At 37.5% G+C, this 22,795-nt stretch overlaps 1 protein-coding gene across 1 annotated transcript in view; it reads right to left on the bottom strand.

Annotated features, from left to right (window-relative positions):
- TBC1D5 (TBC1 domain family member 5) overlaps positions 1-22,795 on the bottom strand; it is a 371,763-nt gene that overhangs the window by 85,167 nt on the left and 263,801 nt on the right. The window contains exon 15 of the mRNA XM_019497895.2: positions 8,196-8,281. Within this exon, the coding sequence (XP_019353440.2) occupies positions 8,196-8,281 (86 nt within the window). The remainder of the gene's footprint in view (positions 1-8,195; positions 8,282-22,795) is intronic.

Genomic DNA, 22,795 nt, shown 5'->3' with positions numbered 1-22,795 from the left:
TTGGCCCATTTCTGGGAAGGAGTGGGGGAGGAAAAGGAGATACAGACCATCAACAAAACTTTTTGTGAATTTATATCAATTTCTCCAACCATTTCCTCTCTGGCCCTAATATTCCATGTTTCATTTCAACATTTTCCAACTGAAGCATTTTTACACTGTTTGAGTTCTTAATGAATTATAAAAAGCAGAATTCAGTATCTCTTTTTTTTCCTATGAGAAAGAATGCAATCTCATGATCCTCATAAATATGGAGAATCAAGATGATGTTGCCAGCCAGCCCTTTATGTGACACAGTTTGTGAAATGCTATCCCTAGTTGAAGAAAACTTCATCACAGTGAATGGAAAATTGAAAAGATAGCTCAATTAAATCATCAGATCTTAACAAATGCTATGGAACTGTAGTTCAGTGAAAGTGCTGTATTTACCCAAATCCAAGATGATTCTACATTTAAGACGTTTCCCAATACTTAGATTCTAGACATGGAAACGCTATACATTTGTTATAATTTTTCAAGTATAGAATCTAATTTTTCGAGGGTCAACTTAAATTCATTCCCCCACACTGCTGCGGTAGGTCAAGTAGTGGCAGGGGGACAGGCAGTAGTAGAACAGGTGGCAAGAGAGTCAAGTGGCCTGCCCCCCACATCTTCTTGCCACTTGTCCCTCCCACCCCCCATGCCTACATTTTCTCATGGTGTCTGTACCTCTCCAACACTTTTGCCCCTTCCACCTGCCCCCTCTGCTACCTGTTCCCCACACCATCTCTCCACTGCTGCCTTCCCCCACACATGACCCCTTCCACTTACCTTCCCCTTCACAGCTCAAGCTCCAGCTCCAGCCCTGCTCCAGCCCAGGGCAGGAAGTATGAAACAGTGGTTACTTCAGCAATTGTAGTGGTGACAGCTTCAGCCCCAGTCCTGGAGCAGTGGCCAGAGCTACTGCTGCTTCTACATGGCAAGGCTGGGGCTGAAGGCAGCACGTACTGTGTGCTCCCTGGCTTGCCAGCCAGATCAGGGCCCCACCGGGAACCAGAGCTGTAAGGGATAGGCAAGCACCGGTAGGGAGCAAAGGTGGTGGTGGTGGTGGTGGTGGTGGTGGGGACAGAGGCAGCGGGGGAGAAGGGGAAGACAGGTAGTAGAGGTTGGAGCGGGGGTGGCTCTGGCTCCAATCCTGGGCTTGGGTTAGAGTTGCAGCCATTGCCTACCTCCTACTTGTACTCCAGTCTAAGACAAGGAGCTTTCTCCACCCCATCCACATTGAATGAAGACCCTATGCTCCCCACTTTGTCTTGTTGAGCAGGCTTTGCCAGCACTGAGCATCATGCACCAGCTTCAGCCATGCTCATAGGTACCCTGCCTACTCTGCCACCCCAGGAGTTCCTTTTAGGGTGCTGCAGGTTACGAGCAGGTAAGCTCTGTAAGGAAAAAAAAAACAGGTCTTTAAATGGGGTGGTTTTAAATTTCAAAACATTATCAAGGGGTGTCTCACGTATAAAAAGGCTGAGAACCATGATACTATATTCACATTTTGTAAAATAAATTACTGGAATGTATTCTGTAAAAACATATTACTCTCAGAGGTAATATACATAAGGGATCAGCAACCTTTTCAGAGCAGTGGGCAAACATAAAACAGCTCATTCTGTGGTAGGACAGCTGCAGCTACAGTCTGCAGAATTTCCCCACCTCTGAAATGGTGCCAAACTGCCCCACTACCACACTGCTGTTCAATATGCAGACTATGTGGGCCAGATGAAATCACTTGGTGGGCTGGATATGGCCTGCTGATCTAGATCTATAAGTATGGTTTTAATTATTTTAATTGATTTGTCTCAACTAGCTTAAATGGCTGCACAAAAAGAATTAGAACAAAATATTTTAAAGAAATTATCATTACTTGGTGTGCTGGGACACAGTACAGTTCTGTGATGTTTAAGTGAACCTTCATTAAACATAAATTAGAAATGAATCTGTTCTGTGACCTTTGTTAATTCAAACAAATGAGAAGAACCACACATGATAGGACACAAGCTACTAGTTACAAGTATGGATATACTTCTAATTCCAACGTGCATCACTACAACATACAAAATAAAAAATACAGGGAATTTTGAATACATATTCCCACAATTTACCTCTAGACATAGGCAACTGGTAGGAGGTGCACATGGCCCCCATGACGGGGCCAGTGCCGCCCCCCCCCCCCCCCGACAGCCGAAACTGATGCTGTCAGTAGGACTGGTTACCCCCCTGACAGGGCTGCCACCACTGGCGGCTTCTGCGGGTCCCCCCCCCCCAGATTCAGGAGGCAACAGTCACATATGCCTCTAGAATATGAGCTTTCAAAAATTTTTACAGCAAAAAAAATCTAGGCTGAGCTAGACGGTGCACTTAAAATTGTGTCTGAATCCCAATGCAAGCAGATAAAACTAAAATTAGAGGCAGAGAGAGCATGGAGAAGCAGCCTTCCCACTTGTGGGGCCTTCTTTACAGCTTTGTTTGGAGTTTGCCTAAGACATAAGATGAAGACTGAGAACTGGTAACTGACTCTCAGAAAGAATCAAATTGAGGCTATGGAGAGGCATTACACATTTATGTTGGGAAAAATGCCATGTTCCTGGCACAGACACCAAACTGCATTCAAGCAGTTTATGGCAGAAAAAAACCTAGTTCTTTCACCACAAATTGCCAGCCATTTTGAGCAGCCACTCTTTAGTTACATGTAGCAGGATGGTAGTCCCTAGAACTCCAGTATCCCAGTCCTCCACTCTCCCAAAGGAGAGAGAAGGTAGCAAGGCTCGCTGCCTGACAGCCCACTAATTGGCAAGCTGTCAGGGAGTACTGTAGTGCCACCTCCCAGTGCACTTTGCATAGCGCTAGGGTGGAGACAGCAGTGTGGATTCAAGCTGTGCCTCTTGAGCAGTTCCACAAAGTCCAAGGAGTGTTCAAGTAGCAGCAGAATTCCAGCATCCTAACCCAAAGTGTTGCCCCCACCCACCCACTTTTCCAATCAGGAGAGAAGGCAGGCCTGAGGGGAGTATTAGGGCGAGGGGATTCCCTTAGCTACTGCAAGATCCCTGGCAAGAGCTGGGGATGTGGCAGTGGCATTACCAGATGAGTCAGAGGTTAGGCCACGGGCGGACAATTATTTTGGGCAGAGGGCCACTTAATGAGTTTCAGCAAGCCATTGAGGGCCGCATGACAGGCAGCCCAGGGCAGATTAATATTAATTTTCTAAATTTTTTAGGGGCCCCGTGGGCCGAATAGAATGGCCTGGCAGGCCACATCTGACTCCCGGGACACATTTTGCCCACCCCTGGGTTAGGAGAACAGTTTTCCTTGTTCCTGCCATCCCTGCAGGGCACAAGTGCTGTCTCTGGCACCTGATACTTCTCAGTAGTTGTCAGCTGATCATTGACAGCTTCCTCCGTTCCCTGGCAGGACAGATGGCAGGCTGTCAGTGATTGGGCTACCCTGGTAGTGAGGGAAGCCAGGGAACAGCCTTCTTGTGCCCCCTGGCTGGAAAGCATATCTTTGAAGTTGCTTTGTAGCCCTCTAGCCAGGAGTCTGGGATAATACACTTCTTGCCATGTTTTAATGGCACTGTAAATTTGACCTGCTATATTTTAATGAGCCTGTCAATACCTTCAGAGGACAACAAGCCTTTTGTCCCTGTCAGTCCTGCCTCTGGCTACTGCTATTTTGTCTCATGGACATTGTGTAGAATTGCTTGTTTCTTGTACTTGGGATTCAAATGCTTAAATTCCTCCCCAGATTAATATATTTATGTTGGCAGATGTCCTTATTTAGTCATCTCAGGACAGATGCACAGGTACTGACATCTTAACTGCCAGGAAACCCATCTACAGGAATTTCAAAATTCAAATTGTTTGCTGAAGTAAATGGAATCATTTTACTCATTTACTCAAAAATAAAGGAAAGTATCATTAGTGCTTTTTATTACTATTCATTCTTGTTGTGGTAGTGCTTAAAGCTTAAGACATGAATAAGGACTCTTGATTCATGAGGCTAGGTGCTGTATACACATAGAATAAAATGATGATCTGTCCATGGACCTGCTGCGTGAAGATGCTAACCATATTTTGATTACGTAAATAGCATGAACTGCTTTTGGGCACGTGCTTCAAGGGCATTCAAGCCCCAGGTGTTAAAATAATGGCATGGATAAACAATGTTTGGGGTGGGGGCATAAAATTCCTCACATCCCATTGTGGGGTGGTAGGGGACAAACTGGGACCCAAATCTGCCCTCAGCCCAATCCCATAGATGGGGCAGGGGGAGCGGGCATGCCCTGGGCCAATTGATTCTGCACAGCCCTGGGACCAGTTTGAGATGTTCATCATTGACCTTGGGCAGCCCCAGGTCTAGGATATGCCAGCCTTAGGTCTACAACAATTTAAAGTGCTATATAAACCAGCCACAAAGGTGTTCCATATTATATATATATTATACACAGAACAAGTTTGTGGCCAGTTTGCCATTTTATGGAGTTAATCATGCCATAAACATAATGTCTGCTATTCACCTAAAAAAAATGCCTTAGAAGGACAATAGGGTATGCTGGATTCTTAAGTATGATTTATCTGTGCCGACTACCAGACTAGCATTTACTGAAGATATTCAAACTTCATGTCCAGAGGGTAGGAAAAAACATTCTGAATCAACAGGGGCTCATGCAAAATTGAAGCTTCACTCTCTGGTAGATTATTGTTAAAGTTAAAAAAAAAAAAAAGGTGTTAATGTTTTGACACATTCTGTTAACATCAGAGTATCAAAGCTTCATAAAGAATCATGTGGAATCTTTCAGTGGGTAGGGGTTGCCTAACTATATTTTTAATCCTACAGAAAAAAACATTCTTATATCCTAAAGGGCTGAAACATTGCTGGAAGCCACTTTTTATCATAATTATCATAAAAGGATGTTAAATGTTACCTAAGAACTAGAACTTATGTCTACTGGAAAAAAATTAACATAGTTACAGGTCTCATAGGCATTGACCTTTTATTGCCAACAATCAGTTTGGTACATGAACACAAAAGAAGTCAAATAATGATGCTGGCATTTCAGTGGCTTGCCAAGAAAAGATGATTCCCTGTCAGCTTTCCCTTACCTTCCCTCAGCTTTCCCTCCCTAATCCTTATGCTGTGTTTTCTTTAAGTGGCAGCTTCAGAAAATGAAAACAATGACAAGGTGTTAGGTCTTCAGGAAGAGATGCTTTGATACCAAATTGAAGTTCAGGAGAGTAAGGACAATGCATTTGTTTTCTACCATCTAAACTTCTCATATACTAGTGCAAAGGATGATTACAGCCATTAAACATGGATCAATGTCTACATTTTAGCCATCAAAATGTACCAAACATGCACAACAATTACAAGAAAAATGAGGATTGATTATGTTATAGAGTTATCAGCAGATGCATTTAAAAGTAAGGCATCAGTTTAAAAACATGAATGTCAAGGAGACGTGAATCCCATCTATGAAGCAAACAATTTTGTTTCATCACAATAAGCATCATTGACCTTGACTATGAATGGTATATTTTTAAACAAGCTGTAGGAAGATGATTCAATCGTTGCCTTTTTTCCAAGATGAGAATGTTTTGTTTTAAGAGAGCCTTATTCAAAGGCATTTTTCTCTTTAGTAAGTCCCCATTAGCCGAGAAAAATCTATGAATATGACCGATTTAAAAGTTTTAAATAAGCAATATATGTAAGATTTCTGAATGCATTTTAAATGTATAATGGAATCAGAGAACTTAAAGGGACATGGCCTACTGGGTTATCTCATCCATTCCTCTGCTGACTGCAGAGGCATCCTCTAATGGTATGTTTTCTACTCCTTTGTTCAGTCTAATCTTCAAAGAATCCATCCCATTTTCTTTTGGAGAACGTTCCAAAGTACAATACAGTTATAGACTAATCCAGTTCTTTTGTTGAAATCCATTTGCCCTAATTATTCCCCACTGAATGACTTTAAATAATTCCTATTTCCCCTTTGCTATCCAAACAATTCACAATGAAGTTATATTCCTATCCATAATTTGTCATAATTTGTTTGTTTAATAGGCTTAAACTCCTTCGATCACACATCATTCTTGTGAGGGCTGGGTGAAAGTTTTCGAACAAATAATTTAAACATTGAGAAATGCAATTTCAGATCAACCAAAACTGCTTGAGAATTCTTACTTAATCTGACAACTGTCACTTAATTTAACAAATAGTTTCATCTGATAAAAATGAAAACATAGATTTTTTTTAACATTTCATTTTTCCATTTGGAAGCAAAAAAAAGAAGAAAAGAAAAGAAAAGAAAAGGAAAGAAAAGAAGGCAGAAAACAGAACAATTCATTCTGGTTTGACACGTTCTTTTCAACTTTTTGGGGTTTAGCTAGTAAACTGAAAAATCAATGATTTCCACAACTCTGTTTGAGGAAACTTCATAATTTTTGCTTTGGTTTGCAAACTCCCACCAGGCCCCCTCCCCATCTTTGTGGTACCAAGTGGTATATATTCAAGTACCAGATTTTGAATGCAATATTCTTGGTCTATTTATTTCATCATTTCACCTTTTCTGTTCTCCTACATGGAACAAATAAATGCCATCAGCATGACATCTGGAGAACCGCTGATCGCTTATTTTATAGATAATGGAGAGAAGAAAACAGTCTGTACCTGTGCTCCAAATAATTTAAAAAATATTTAAACTATGCAGAGCTAGAGCTGAACTCAATTTAAAATTATATACACCGCAGCTCCAAGGCAGCTTACTCCACTGTGCCACACTGTAGCTCACTATCTTTTGTTTAAGAATCCTTAAATAGAGAGAGAAACACTCAGTGATAGTTTTGCTAAGAGAATTCTGCAGAGCTACCATGCAAGTTCCATGATGCTGATCACTCTTCTACAAAGGAATACTAGTTTTGATATGGCAGCGTGTAACATAACTGCCATTTCAGCATCTACAGTGATCTATGAGATAATATCTATTAATTTCCAGACTGATGCGAAAATTTTGGGGTTGAAAGAGATACAAATAATCAAGTCTATTCTGGATTTTTTTTGTAATGTTTTCAGTGTTTTTCTTCATACAATAACTATTTTAACAAGATAGACCGTTGTTCACCTTAACTAGTGATTACTTGGAAATGTATTCTCAGAGAAATGCATCTCAGTTAAATACTCTATAGGGAAATTGTAAACCGCTCTGAAACAAAATCATCTGCTTGCATTACGCCTGTATTTTGACCATCAGAATGGGACTGGGCTCTCTAGTTTCACCCATCATGATACAAGTCCTTTTTAAAATAAGTGAAGAACACCCAAGTGACAGTTTATACTAGTTTACCTAACTTGGTTGTAAATGGTTTTAGTTAAACATTTACTGTAACATGGACTGTAGTTAAATGTCTAGTGTAGTTTTGTGCGTGTCTACAATGAAGATTGTATTGTTATGTAGAAATACCTGAGGCAGTTTTAAATGAGCTGGTTTAGGTACTAGACAGTCTAGCCAAGAGCTCCATGAAGGCTAGTTTTCTGAACTTCCAGCAGCTGAGACAGCTCATTTAAAGCTCTCTCTGGCCTCTCTTTACTCATCTACAGTCTGAAGCACAGGATGAACTCTTTAGACATGTCTAAGCCTTAGAGCAGTGGTTCTCAAACTTTAGACTCAAGGCACCCCTTGGAAAATGTCAACTCTTAATTGTCAATTGTCAGCTCTTCAATTGTCAGCACTTAATTTTGAACTACAGGAACATAATATAGCAATTCCTCTGTTGCAAGAATTCAAAAAGACCACAAGAATTCAGAAAGTTTTTAACTCTATGGATTCCTATTTGAAACCTCTGGTTTTATCTTGTGAATCATTTTTGCACATCTAACAGTGCTAGCATTGCATGGCACCCCATGGGACCCTTGAAAGGATATCAAGGCATCCTACTGCCACAGCACCCTGACTGAGAATCAATACCTTGGAGAGAGAGAGAGTCTGCAAGCTAGAACATGATGTTATTTGTAATAGCTTCATTTTTCATGTAAGTATATTGTATTGAAAAGATTCAGAACAAATTTGACATACTAAGCATTTGTCCCATCTACTGTGTGGGATAAAAAAGAGCCTATACATTTTTGTCTAGTAAGGTCTTAATAATATACAATATGTAAAAGAGGCTTACCGAGTCTTATTCATCAAATCCGCCCCACGTGCTTTGTAATAATCTAAATTCTGTTGGAATTGGTGAGTCACTGGTCTGGGATTTTTCTAAAGAAAAGAAAGTGTCACAGTGAGAAAATATTTAATAAAAACTGGTATCAGTATCTTAATGGAAAACTCTGGTGTTTTAATATAGTGTTTAGAAACATTTTCATTAATAAGGAATACAAATTAAAGAATCATTTCTTTTTCTAGACCTATAATTGATAAAGACAGGAATCACATTTAAAAAGAGATGACTGGTTCTGAAATATTTGGGATTCAGGCATTAGCATAACACTAAGACTGATCACCAATCCTGTAATTAAGCATGACAAACCTACTCATCCATGTTGAGCTGAGGCCAAGCCACACTGATCTAATTTGGATTTGAATCTTCCCTGTGACTGGTGAAGTTTGGTTCCAGAGATTGCTTTATGCCGTATGTAGGGCTGACTAGAGAAATTTATATCCAAAATATTTGTCTATAATTAGGGCTTATTAAATGAAATGTTAATAGTGAAGGCAAACTAACTTAAAATTAATGTACTACTGCTAGTGAAAATTTTAGTTAAGCAAAAGATAGGCTAAGAATTAGATTGAGCTGATCAAATTAAACATAGCCACTAGATGGCATACACAGCTTTTTTTTATTCCCAAGCCTCAAATCATTCAGAATCTAGGCCTTAAATAAAGAACCATCCGTTTATACTATAAAGCATATAATTAATATTGAATATACAGTTTGTTAATCCCCACTTCCACCAAAAAGAAACTTATGCATTAAAGTATATTGTCTCAAAAAGCACCTTGGACATAATATTCTATTAGAATACTCAAGATTATATACTGCTGTATTATACACAAAGGAGCCCATACAACTGAAAAGGTTAATGCTGGAAGATAGAGTGTTATGTAAATATTTTTATTATTAAAAAATAAATTGCACATACATCCAAACAACCTACACAAAGACAGAGTAAATACCTTTCAAAGAGAGAGATGGAGACAGGAGGCAACATATGCCCAGGGCAGGAGGCAACATTCATTAATGTTTTTGTGCACCTATCTAAAGATACTACATTGTTAAAAAAAGGTTCAAGTTATTTCCTTTTAAATTTCTTCCCCCTTATAAACTGTGCACTTATTTAAAATATATTAACCTAAGCTTTTATGTCCTACTAATAATTCATACAATCAAGTAATCAATGCAATGCTTCATGACATGCTTGATTATAGGGGGAAAAATCATGTTTTATTTTCATTTCGATGAAGAGGAAGTATTAAAAGAGACAGAAATGTTTATCTTTTCCACCTCTCCCTGTGGTCATTACCCTTGTGCTGTCTTGATATGAGCTGTTGAGCTCTATCCTTTTAAGCTTTAGGTAATTGCAGTAATCTTTTTTTCGTTGACCGCTTTTTTCAATTTTGTAGGAGTAGTTGGGAATTACAGTTTAAGTAACCAAATACTGTACATGCCAGGGGTGGGGGCATAACGAGGACTTAACCTTTAAGAAATGATAGGTATCAGAAGGCTGACAGGGTTGCTGTGATCAAAATTAAGCTTTGGGATTGAAACCTCCACTGAGAATTTTCTATTTGATATTGTCAAACTTAATCTTGTAATCAATAACTTTTCTTGTCTGGAAGCTCACTGAAGTTACTTTAAATAAATACTGTGTGCAGTGCTCATAAAAAACCCCCAACCTAAAGGCTATTAGACAAGCATTAAAAAAAACCTCATCCATCTGCATTGTAATGGCTACTGTACATTTGTCTTCTCTTGTTACTATTAAAATAGCTGCATAATTCTACCCCATCGTATGGCATGTAAGTCAGTAATAACAATGAATCAGTTTTAGTTACTGTTTTGCTGGTTTTGTAATTCCATGCATTTCTATGATAATCAAATCTGACTGACATCAAGGCAACAAGTGATGTTCCTATGCTAACTTTTCTTGATACATTTAATAGATTATTTGCTTATTTTACAGACGCTGATTAGCATTTGAGCAAAGGTACATGAAAAGAGGCGTTTCAAGTCACCAGCATATTTCTAGTTCATACAAAGTTCATTTGAAAAAACCTCATTTTCACTCATGCCCAGTTCTGGTGCTTGTTTGCAGTAACTGAACGTGTGCTTTGTTTTTACTAAAATATTAAAAGATTTCTTTTCCTACTCCTATAAACCAATAAAGAATTATGTTACTTTCTTTTCTGGAAAAAAATGGTAAAAGAGATTATGTGGAACAGCTTCTTGAAACACATTTATGCAGAAATGACAAGCAACTCAAGACAAAATGCTGATCTACTATCTAAGCACTTAAAGCCATTAATAGGAATAATGATCTAACTTGAATATATGAATGAGGCTCAAGCATTACTTTCAGTAGGGTCTATTTAAATTCCTATGAGGCTTACTGGTATCAAAGGGAGAGACAGTTTAAAGTACTATTACATGCAGAGTAAAAAAGCCCTCAGAAAAAAAATAATGTTGAAAAAACAGCATTTGAAATTTAAGACAATAAATACCACGGGCTAATGTCAGAAATAATTTTGTAGCCCAACCTGATATCCTTTAAGAAAATCCTGATATATTTAAAAGCCTAAATTACATATTTGCCTGCAGATATCTGAATAGTATTACCCCAGATATATTTAGTATTTCCGAAAGCTACATTTCCAACAGAGTAAGAGAAATTAGGATTATGACTATTGTTCATTAAAAAAAATCCATAGCATACATTTCAGAGAAAAATATCCTAAACAGTACCATTTTCCCCAAAGATATTAATATCTTTTTCCATCTCTCTATCCTCAGTATTAGATGTGTTGTAGACTCAAAACAAATAGGTTAAACAAATGACTTACCACAATGTAGGTTCACTCTAAGGCAGACTATTTCTAAACACCAAGCCTTCTTTGCAAAGTGGGTACCACAGAGATGGTTAATTACTTATCCTACTAACATTTTTTGTATTTCTCTTCTTCAGATTAAGTACTTTGAACTATTTAATGTAAAATCATCATCATCATCTATTGATAAGAGAGATGATAGGTAAATTATTACCTCCACCACACCCCAACAAGTATCATGTACTGAATGCCTAAAAGGTATAAGAAGGGCAGTAAGAAGATTAACAAGTTAATTTTTTTCTTCTCTTTATATAAAAGAAATGTAGCACTACCAGGACTTCTTATGTACAAATGAAGGGCAGCCAGAAAATACACAGCTTTCTCATTCTTTTAGCAACATTCTCTGGATTTTTCAATTACTTTTCTGTTCTTTTTAACAGGAAGATCAACTTTTCATTTGAGACTTCTTTTTAAATGAATGATTTCAAATGGAAAAAAATATTATGTAGTGCTACAGTAATAGGTATGTAAAATAAGATTTTACATTCAGGATAGCGCCGTGTTTTATACACGCAGTTTGGAAATCAAACCTAAGGAGGAGGTGGTGGCTAATGTGACTTTTAAGCTCTTTTTGGGCCTCCATGATCCTGGATCAACCCAGGGACTGAAAAACTCTCCTGTTGAATTCAGAAAAATTTGATTAATTACCTACATTAGAGCAACCTACCTCCTTCTATCCATGGCAAGCCATGATGCCATAATCTCCATGTTACCATCACCTGTGGCTTCCAATAGCAGTTATGTCTCTTTTGTCCTAAGGCCCTTTCTCCTATGACAAACCCAAATTCCAGTCTCAGAAAGAAGTCCTTTTGGACTCTCTGCCCCGCCTGTCTTAGGTGTTTGGCCAAAGGAATTTGCCTCAAGTTAGATTCAGGACTTTTAGACTCTTTTATATCTACCTCCACCTTTCTGTCTCGTTAAAAGAATATAATAGGGGTAGGAATATCACCCAATAGGGAGCCTAGTATCAAAGAGGGAAAAACGACAGATTATAAATTGTTATAACTTGAGGGAAAGCTCTACCCAATTTCTGAATTCTGTGCCATACCTGTAGATAGTATCAGGCTAATATTGACTGAAAAACTTGATTTGCTTAGACCCAATGTTGCCAGAAAACAGTTTAACATGTTTGTTTGGTTCCCTGAGTTTGAAAATTTTCTTGTGGTACTGGTAGGGAAAAAAAACTAAAAAGTTGAAATAATCTGAATTCAGGTAAAATAATAGTAGTAAATCTTGCGACATAATAATGGAAAATTATTTATGTAGCTCTTATCATATAGAGGTGCTGCCTTGAATGATACAGGTCACAACAAGATTATTTTACTATATATTAAGAAAGCTACTTACCTCCAATATTGTAATGCAGTATTATTTGAGAATACAGCAGTTGCAAGAGAACATGTGAAGATGATAGGGGTGGATACAATTTAAGATTGTTTTACTTCCACTTAATTTTTTTCGTGTTTAGCTTTTTTTTCTTAAGCACTATTTCTTCCCTTTTCTTTTTATTTTGAATTCTAAAATTAAACACTCAGAAGAGGAAACAAATGAAAAATGTCTAATGTGTGTCTCTGATGAAAAATGAGACTTATTTGAGTGAACATACTATTGCCTCCATGCCAGGGGAAAAGCACTCGTCATTAGAGAAATGAATTGCTCAGCTGTTTATAAGCAAAAAGCTCTGGGGGAATTTCTCAGGGCCCCAAACGCAAAGCATTGCAGGGTTACGCAAACATATGTTGCTGGTGTTTTAGGGTAGACAGGTGGGAAAACCTCAACCACTGTAACAGACTTAGCTTAATAGATTGTAACTGAAATGAGATAACCAAAATGCAACCAAGTGAGAAAGAAACAGAAATAGTGAATTCAATATGTGCGGCAAAACTTACTAAAATAATTATCTCATTGGTGCCAAGCAAACTGGTTTTTCTTTATCTACTAGTTTTACAGGAAACAAATACTGCCAATTATAATTTTTTTTGAACGCTGATGATATTTTAAGCCTGGAACAAAGAACACTCTGAAATAGTGCTAATTATCCCAAAAAAGATAAGGATGAAGTATTGTTGCCTTTATTTATATTTCTAAGGAAAAAGTTTGTTATAACATCACCTCTTTAGTTGACTAGGCAACATTAGATTTATCATAATTCTCCTAAAGCCTAAGATATTTCTATATTAAAATGCTATTTTTTTCCTTTTTTTATTTTCCTGTAATTAAAGTTGGGGAAATCTACAATCCCACATTCACTAACGACTAGAAGGTCTGTGACGGTTTTACTTTTTCCCACTGCCGCACACATTCTGCTTCTTCAAAAATGTTACAAACATGGATAAGATTTGGGAACACAAATGAAATTCAATTAAAACATCCGTTCAAGAATAAGATAAGGAGCATTGTTTGTTCAATTTAGCAGCAGTATTTTGCTATTATGCATTGATTAATTTGACTATGCACATTAATGACTGCCTATTTGCGCAGGTGCAAAAAAATGTAACCTTTCCACATTTTTGTTTCTTTGTCACATATCCAAGAAGCTGTCTCTGTACTTGATGACCAGGCATATACATTATAAAGTAATGGTGTAATGTTTTCATACATTTCAAAGTGCTTTGGTTGGAAGAAAAACAATAAGATGCTCTGCAATAACTCTCAGTTTCATAGTAGCTAGGGTCAGGAGGGACCTGAACAGATCATCTAGCCTGACCCCCTGCCACATGCAGGAATGAATGCTGGGTTCACAAGACCCCAGACAGGTGATTGTCCAACCTCCTCTTGAATTTGCCCAAGGTAGGGGCGAGGACCACTTCCCTACAACTCCTGTCCATTGTGTCAGAAAAAGGCATTGCACATCATCCTATAATGAATTATTTTTTATTATATGACACCAGGTCTCCTTGCCAACTGTAAACTTGATCAGTGGCAATGGGCTAAAATTTTAGCCTACACATACGCATGCACTAATAGCATAATGGTAGTAGCATATATACAAATAACAGCATTGATAGTGATTGCTGCATAACCCTAGGAGTCAGAAGATTTGTCCTCTAGTACTGATTTTGGCAATGATACCTCACCTGGGCTATTGTTTCCTTAAACCAGAAATAATACTACCTACGTACATTTCTCAGAAGGCTGTTGTAGGCCTAAACCAAGCAATGCTAAAAAATTATTGAGAATCTTACATATATAAAAGTTTCTGGAAATGCAAATATTTAAGTGCTGGTTGAACATGAAGTTAAAGAGGAGGTTTCCCTGAATAATAAAAGGCCCAGAAAGAATTCAAGAGAGAAACAAATTTTAGTTAATTGGGTAAAAGCAAAAAAGAAACTTGTGAACTCATATTAGCTTGAAATAAATTGATTTCAGTTTCCTTACATGTCAGTCTGTTTTTCACTGGCAAGTAGGAATTTTAGATTCCCCCAAAAATATTTAAAATATGCATTATGCTCCGTTTCTAGCTTTACATGCATCATGTTGCACTCAGTCAATGTAGAAGATACAGAAATGATAAAAATGTTCATTTAGCTTTATGAATAATAACTTGAGGCAAAAAAGCTTCTAGTCACATGTTTTGGCTGCTTCTCCTAACTGGCTGAAACTTTTTTTTCATTTAAGTTACTATACTATATTGTATTTTAACTCTTAGATCAAAGCATATCAAATCAGCTCTTATAAATATGTTCCAACCCAACTCCCCCACCCTGTTAATGTTCAACTTCATAACCTATGTAAATTCCACATCTTGCATAAACAGAATTGCTTCAACATATTTTAAACCTGCCTCTTAATTTAGTCATCTATTATTCTTCCTAGCCCTTGGTTTTAAGAAGTAAATTAACTAAATAGTGAGGTATAAATCTGACAATGTTCGGCCCTACGCCCATGACAGATTTATGGCCTGGTATCTCACAGCCATGAACAGTGAGGAATATGAGTTTTACAACATTGCAACAGGGAGATCCAGGCTTTGAATAGAACATACAGCCAGGCTCACTTCTAACCCTGAAATGTTCCAAATTATGAGATTTAAAATTTGACATTTTTATGTACAGAAAAGCCGCCACATTATGCTTTTATTGGCACTCATTTTGGACAACCTGCACAACTCACTCACAGCTTTGTGAGTAATGCAAGTATCCTAAGCTCATGCTGATAGAATCCTTATGTCTTAGGGCTGTTGTATCTTCTTCATGTGCAATCATATATATGGTACCATGTGTGTAGGGGTATCAGAATATTTTTAAGGTGCTCTCTCAGTTATTTTAGCTTTCTAGAAAGTCTAAGCCGATTGTTTATGTTCTATACAAGTCATGATATGTAAAACATGAAGAAGGCTCCTAAGGAAATGAAGATACTTTCTGAGGTCCACATACACAAATGTACCACAATAAAAAGAATGTGTTGTCTATGACAAGATTTAAGAAGGTGGAGACAAATGTCGTTTCTGGTACCATAGGATAACTATTTCTATTTTACATATTAAAAATGATGAAGCTACAAAACCTTTCTGGTTACCCCATAAGAAGAAAAAAAATAAAATGTTACCTCAAAACGCTAAACATAACATTAATAAAATAATGACAGAAGTGCATAACATGTATCTTGCAATTTTCTATTGCTATCAAACATCTTTCACCAGTTCACAAATCTATCTATCCATTAACACAAAATTATCAAATGAATATTATTCTGCAATATGAGTGTAATGGTTAATCCATTAATATTTGCTACGTAAAGTTTAATGTCAACATACCAATAGTATATCTGAATTTACATCAAAAGAACTGCACTCTAATTTTATCATAATAAACTTGATATGGTACAGTAGCTATTCTCATATATTATTAAGAAGTTCTGAATCCATTTTATACAACTCGTGGTTTTTGTTTTGTAAATTTTAGTCAAATTAATTATGATATGGAGAAATTTCTATTAAAGGGGAACTATTCTAAGCAGTGCTTTTTGATAAACCACTTCACAAACTAGAAGTGATTAATTGAATTGTCAGGTTGCACACAAGAAAAACCATAATCACCTCATTCTAACATAGTTAAATACATTTTATTACTGTAATTTTATAGCTAATATCATTATTCTTTGGGACAGGGTCAGTAGCTTTAGATGACTTTTTAAACATAAGTAAACTAGTCATTTGAAAGCAACAGCCCCAACAAATTCATGTGTAATACGTTTTATTGGTAACCGCAGTAATTAAGAAATACAAGGTGATTCATACTTCTTTTCTACTTGTATGTCCTGCTCAAAGAAGAAATACTAATTCTTTAGTTATTCTTCCATGTAGAAATGTGAAACATTTCTACATGGAAGAATAATTTTGAATCCTGGCACTTTTTCATCTGCCCTGATATCTCACCATATGAAATGCTTGTCCATTAGGGGATAGGGCTCCATCTTGAAACAGCAAGGATGTCTCAGTACAGAAAAAAGCCTTTCCCCCTATCTATGTATGGATGGGGCCCTCAAGTCTCCAATTCCTTAAAAATCCTCATAGCCTTAGACAGCACCAACTAAATTCAACTCCACATTTAGAAGGATACGTGACATTTTGGGTCATTTAACATGCATTTTAGATCCTAATTCCCCTGGGAAGGCTTATGACTATAAATTACAGAGACCTGAAGGAGGTATAGAAGTGTCCTCTCTTGCCCTCAAAGTTTTCCCTGCATTTTAAATTTAATAAATGAAAAAGGGAGAGACAGTAAGTAGCAGGGGCCACAACTTGGGATCTCCTCCCTTCTAAGGCAGCGCTCATCTCAGTGAACCATGGAGCTGACCTCCCTTTGTCTTGCTGTCCTTTCTTGGCTGCCCTGTGAGCCATCTTCAACAGGAGAGATGGAGGGTGTTTTTTGCCCATATTAGCACAGGCCCTGAGAGTCAGGACATTTGATGAGAAGTGGGGGATGGGAGGAAGAGGGCCTATACTAGGTCTCCCACTCCCTGAATAAATGGTCCAGCCACTATGTTATTTGTAGGACAGCTTTATTCCTCGTCCTCCAAACAGTTGATGGCTGATTTTTCTATGACTAACAAAGAGTTATAGGTTGTCTGGAGTAGATAGCAACAGAATGTAAGTAATGAGGGAAACATCTCTTCTGAGCATGGGCAAGGACAGTGAGTTGTGCAGGGGGAGAAGGATGTAAAATTCAACTTGCCCAAAATAGACATAATGCTATAACTCCATATAGGCCACATCCACATGAGCGCACATGTGAGTTTTGCAATTCCTCAAAGGTTGCTGAGGTGCCATAGAATGTACCCCGTGCACATGATTTGGGACACCACCTGAAATGGGAGCCCAGCCAGCTAGAGCCACACTCCAGCTGTTGGCCAGGCTCCCCACCTCTGGATTGCTGCTGCCAGAACCCTAGGAGGCCTCCAGGGCCCCAACATCTGGGCTGGCCTCAGCCTTCCCTACCCCACCCAGAGATTCTTTCCCTGCGCTAACCTCACATGGAGGGGCATGTGCCGGGGCAAAAAGCAGTGGTACTTACTGGACAAAAGGGGACTTGGAATTAAGCCTATGCCTCTAACATTAAACACTGCCTGGTATAGGCTGGTTTGTCAAGGACCCCATATAGGCACATGGTTAAGTTTCTTTGGTTACTTTAACAGTAAAAAATTCAAGAGCATTTTTCATGTTTGAGGTTATGGGGCTATTGATGCATGCAATAGTTTCTGTGACAATGGAAAGTAACTGTTTTGCTTAACTCACTGCTATTTAAAACACAACCATATTGTTACAACCAGACTGTGTTTTGCAAAGCAGTTTCTGCATCAACTAATTTCAGATATGACGCTATGATCTGCTGACTTCCCTAGTTTTCATTTATATTTAAATGCAATGGCTGTTTAGGGTGGGTTGTCATAATATTTTCATGCTATTACCCAATTTACATGCCAATCCACAGAGTGTTATGGAAAGACTGACAATATAAACCATATAGTCAAATATATCTGGCTACCTAAGAAAATGCCTCTACCCTTCCTGCAATTCCAAACAGTGCTATGACTAGCACAGTTTCTCTAGGTACCAGCTCAGGAGAAAGCGCGAGCGTGGCAGAGAGAGCAAGAGAGAGACAGCAGGGTGGAGAGTGCAAGACATGGTGGGAAGAGCGCGAGCGAGAGACATGGATGGAAAGTGAGCGCAAGCCATGGAGGTAGCGAGAGAGAGACCGAGAGAGAAACATACAGAGAAAAAAACTGTTAGGGTCCTTGGTCACCAAAAGGCCAAACCACAACATACTTTATAGAAATTTTTCTGAAAACGCTGGCTGAGCAATATGAAATACTTTGGTGGGAAAGATTATTTCATGATGGGGGTAGTTAAATGGCTGACAGATTTGCAGAGAAAATGGACACATTTTGCATTATTGATAATTTTTTATGTTTATAGGTAAAATGTTTGAACAAGTGCATAAGAACTGTTGATTTGCAAGTATATGCAAATGAATAGTAACTATCGACTTATTGATCATTTAATAATTTTGTATGCTACTGTAACAACATGGTTATTCCAAACCATGGGTTATTAAATTAATAGCTGCCAGTAACCTCTGTATTCTAATAGTGAAAGGCAACAGAAGAGATGAACTAAAAAGCTTAAAACAATAATCCTTAAAACTGAATGTTTATCATGTCAAATTTCTGTAGGAAAACAAGTGTTTTTGACTCTAGGTGCTAGAATGTAAAAACTAATTAAAAGTGGTACTTTTTTTTAAAAAAGTGTACACATAGTTGTCATTTCAGGGGCACATTAAAAAAATCCAACTATCCTACAAATTGAGGATGGCAACCAATTCTGAGGGCATTTATATGGAAGCAAATAATTGTAATGTTGCTACAAATCAGGTGGTTAAGTAAGTACATTCTTTTATTTTTAAAAATTATATATACACACACACACACATTTATGTATATGTGTGTACACACACACACACTCTATATACATACATACACACATACATTTATGTATATGTGTACACACACACACACAAATTTATGGGGTCCTAATCTTTCAAACATTGAGGGCAAATATCAGGGTTCTCACTGGTCTACTGCTAGAAATTAAACATATTTAGCTTCAGGTCCTCCTAACTTCTCCCCCAGCAGGAGGTCAGTACTACTGAACCATTTGTTCTGCCTCCCTTCCTTTCCCTGAAAATGTGTCTCTCTACTCTTATTCATTACTTAGAATATCCTTCTTTTCAGTGGGTTGATGACCTCACACTTTATGGCTCGCTCATGGTGCCTACTTCATGGCAGCTGTGTCGCTGTTGCCCAACCTTCCTATGTAACCTGACTCCCTAATGGCCTGAACTATAACTGAGGGAGAGCATATCATAACAAAGGTAGGCATATTGTGTCAGGACAGGCAACATGACTTGGACTGAAACTAAAAACAATTGACCATCTCTAAGCCCCAAGAAATCTTTATTTCTTGTTCCTCTATAAATTAAGTAATAAGCCAATGCCTTTGGTCAACTCCGTGGAAATCAGTCAGCATTGGCATAGTTAAACAGTTTCCATAATTAAAAAAAAAAAGCATTACTGCGAATTTATCAAGGGGAAAATACAGAAAACTTGCTCCTATTACTCTAAAGTCATAGACCATTGGTATATACAAGGTATCAAAATTCCACATTTGAGTATGTATAAATTAATGAGCTGTTAATGTTCAAATGCTGAAAGACACTAACTTCTGATTGGCTGCAATATGGTCATTAAAGAGTGGTAATTAATGACAGATTGCATCCAGTGCTAACAAACAAAACAAAATAAAACCTGCTCTTCCCCTGACACAAACACTGAAATAAACAATACAGAAATAACGGCAGCTTTCAAAGGACAGTTGGAGCTTTTCTGCAGCACCTCAGCTAATGAGTATATAGAAAAGAATTTATCAGAAGAAGAAGAAAGTGAAACTAAGCAGCCTTTCAGGCACATGAAACCAGCACACAGAAAACTCTGAGATGGGTGGCAGCTACTTCAGAAGAAAATTCAACTGAAAATAATGCACGAACAGTTCAGTTGACAATTTCAGTAATGTATTTTTTTCACCTGTCATTTACTGCTTAGATATGATGAGTGTTAAAGGCTAGAATGAAAATTCCTTTAACTGATGATTATGTGAAGGATCATGACCTTAAAACAATGCATTATAGCTTAATTCCTATGGTAGTCGCTGTAATTTTAGTTATGGTGAACTGATGTGACATTTCACGGACGCTATGTGTACTTCAACAAGGACTCAGTTTCAATTTGACATTACTATATTATACTACCATTTAAAATATGAGCAAATTTCTTAAAATACTACATAGAAAAAGAATCAGAAGCTATAATTAGAATATTTTAGGCTAATTAAAAATATTTCTATTGGGCAAATATAATATTTTATGTGTTTTGTAGGCTGCTTACGCAGCAACATTTCCACTGAATTAACTGTCTTATTTCCAACTAGCTTGCTTAGCAAATAATACAACTATCCTTGCTAAACGGTTTGCAAGCAAACTTATTTCACAGAAATATTTTGGATAAATACTGTAAGCTCTCAAACAAAGGATGGTTGTCAGGTTCTTAGTATGCAATCTAAAATGGTAATGTTCTATGTAGTACTTTAGTTTTGTAATAAGTCATTGTGATAAGGTTAACACATCAACATACAACAATATACAAATAAGAACACCCAAAGATGAAAATTACTTTGCTTATGTTGCTGTATTAGAATTTTATTTGCTAAAGGGTAAAAACAGATTTGCAAAATTCACAGTTAACTTAAAACAATAGTTTTAAACCTTTTATTCCTAGCCCTGGCTGCCTTCAGGAGGGAAAGAACATCTGGTTATTTAAGGAACACAATATGTTCACATTTTCTATGACTTTTGTTTCTAATTGGGTTTTTTAATTTTTTTTTATTTGAACAACTCTAGTTAGAACTATGTTTTTTAATCACTTTATATTTTTCCAACTGCCCTCCTTCCACATTGCCACTTCTTCGTTTAAAAGCATTTGCTTTGAAAATTAACAGTATTGCTCAACGGTTATGATGAGAAAAGGGAAAAAAAAGAAAATTAGCTACTCATAGGATATTACATTCACAGACACACCTACAGTTGATGCATTTGTTTACCAGAACACTTCCTGCCCTAGTTTCTGATTTGATACAGTTTTAATGGCCTCGTCTTCCCTATCAAGTCAGTTTTCAGAAATCTTTTCTATGTTGAAGGAGTGCAACTGAGAAGTATCATTAATACATACAACTGAAATTATTTTTTTCTTGAAAGACTGGAAATTTGAAATAAGTTTCTTATCAAGTGAGTTCTCTAAATGGAGAGACAATAACATTGATTTCAAATTTCAAGTCTGAATTCTAATATTTAACAACTGGGAACAGTCAAATGCAAATCAGGCTTTATTCAGGGTTCTGTATATAGTCTAGGTTTGCCTGTAAAATGTTGAGATCCTTTGGGCTTCCCATCAGAGGCAGCTGCAGGAACCTGTTTTTAGCTATTACGGATATATGCTCAGTTCCCATGCTGATAGATAGCTTCTGTCATACAGCTGCCTCTCTCATTGATGATAGGACTAAATCGCAGCCAACAAAAATGACAGACTAAACTGTATCACCTGCAACTCTACAAGAGAAATGGAGAGGGAAGTGGAGTAAATTAGTGTTAACTTAATAGTTATAATAAGGAGTTACGTAGCAAAATCAAGGAAGGATAAATCCAGTCTGCCTATAGAACCACCAGAGTCAGAAACGGAAAAGCCAGATCAGGTCCATCTCATTCATTCCCCACACCCATGGCATGATTGCTTCCTACAGAATATACTCAGTGGTATGTCTAGATATTATGAAAAACTCTGTATAAATGAGATGATCATTTCATCTCACCAAAGAAATAGATATTAGCAAAACTAATAGCCATTGCTCATCACTCTGTTAAGCTGCATTGTCCCTCCCCTTGAGATTTCAATCTCCAAGAGGTAGATAACAGGTTTCCCTCATATTTTTTATAATAGCATCAAACATGCTCATTATGCTCAACAAATATTGAAATAAGCTACTGGACCATGGAACAAGTCTCCAACAGAAAATAAGTGAGAGTACCATGACTCGACGCATTTAAAACTACACAAAGCCTTGGGAGAAATACCATATGGTGAATTCTGCCCTGGCCCAGCAGAGCAAAGTTGCACTGAACCAAATATAACTTCCTATTAGAGTCTAGAAGCTAATGATGGAGAAAGTGCACAGGGAAGCTTTAAAGAAGAGGGACATCTAAAAAATAAATACAAGTCAATGAGGACTGAATTTGCAAGCTATATCTTCCAGGCTACACTACTGCCCAGAGACTTCTAGGGTCTTCCCTTTCCATTCTCTTTAGATGCCAATCCTTTCATAGCCTCTTTCTATAAAAGTTCATGCCTTTCTGACCCAGTGAGTCTCTAAGGTGCTACCCTGCCCTACCTTCTCCCATTCTCTTTACAAAAAAAGAATTAAACTTATATTTACAACCGAGACAGATAGGGCAGTTAGTTCTCACACATGTGCTATTGGATAGCCACTGTTCAATCATGTAAGGAAGGCATCTTGAACCCAGAAGGCTGAAGATATTTACAGATGAATTACAATTTAAGTAA

This window comes from Alligator mississippiensis, chromosome 5 (assembly GCF_030867095.1).
Source record: "Alligator mississippiensis isolate rAllMis1 chromosome 5, rAllMis1, whole genome shotgun sequence".
NCBI lineage: Eukaryota > Metazoa > Chordata > Crocodylia > Alligatoridae > Alligator > Alligator mississippiensis.
This window is presented reverse-complemented; position numbering and strand designations above follow the sequence as displayed.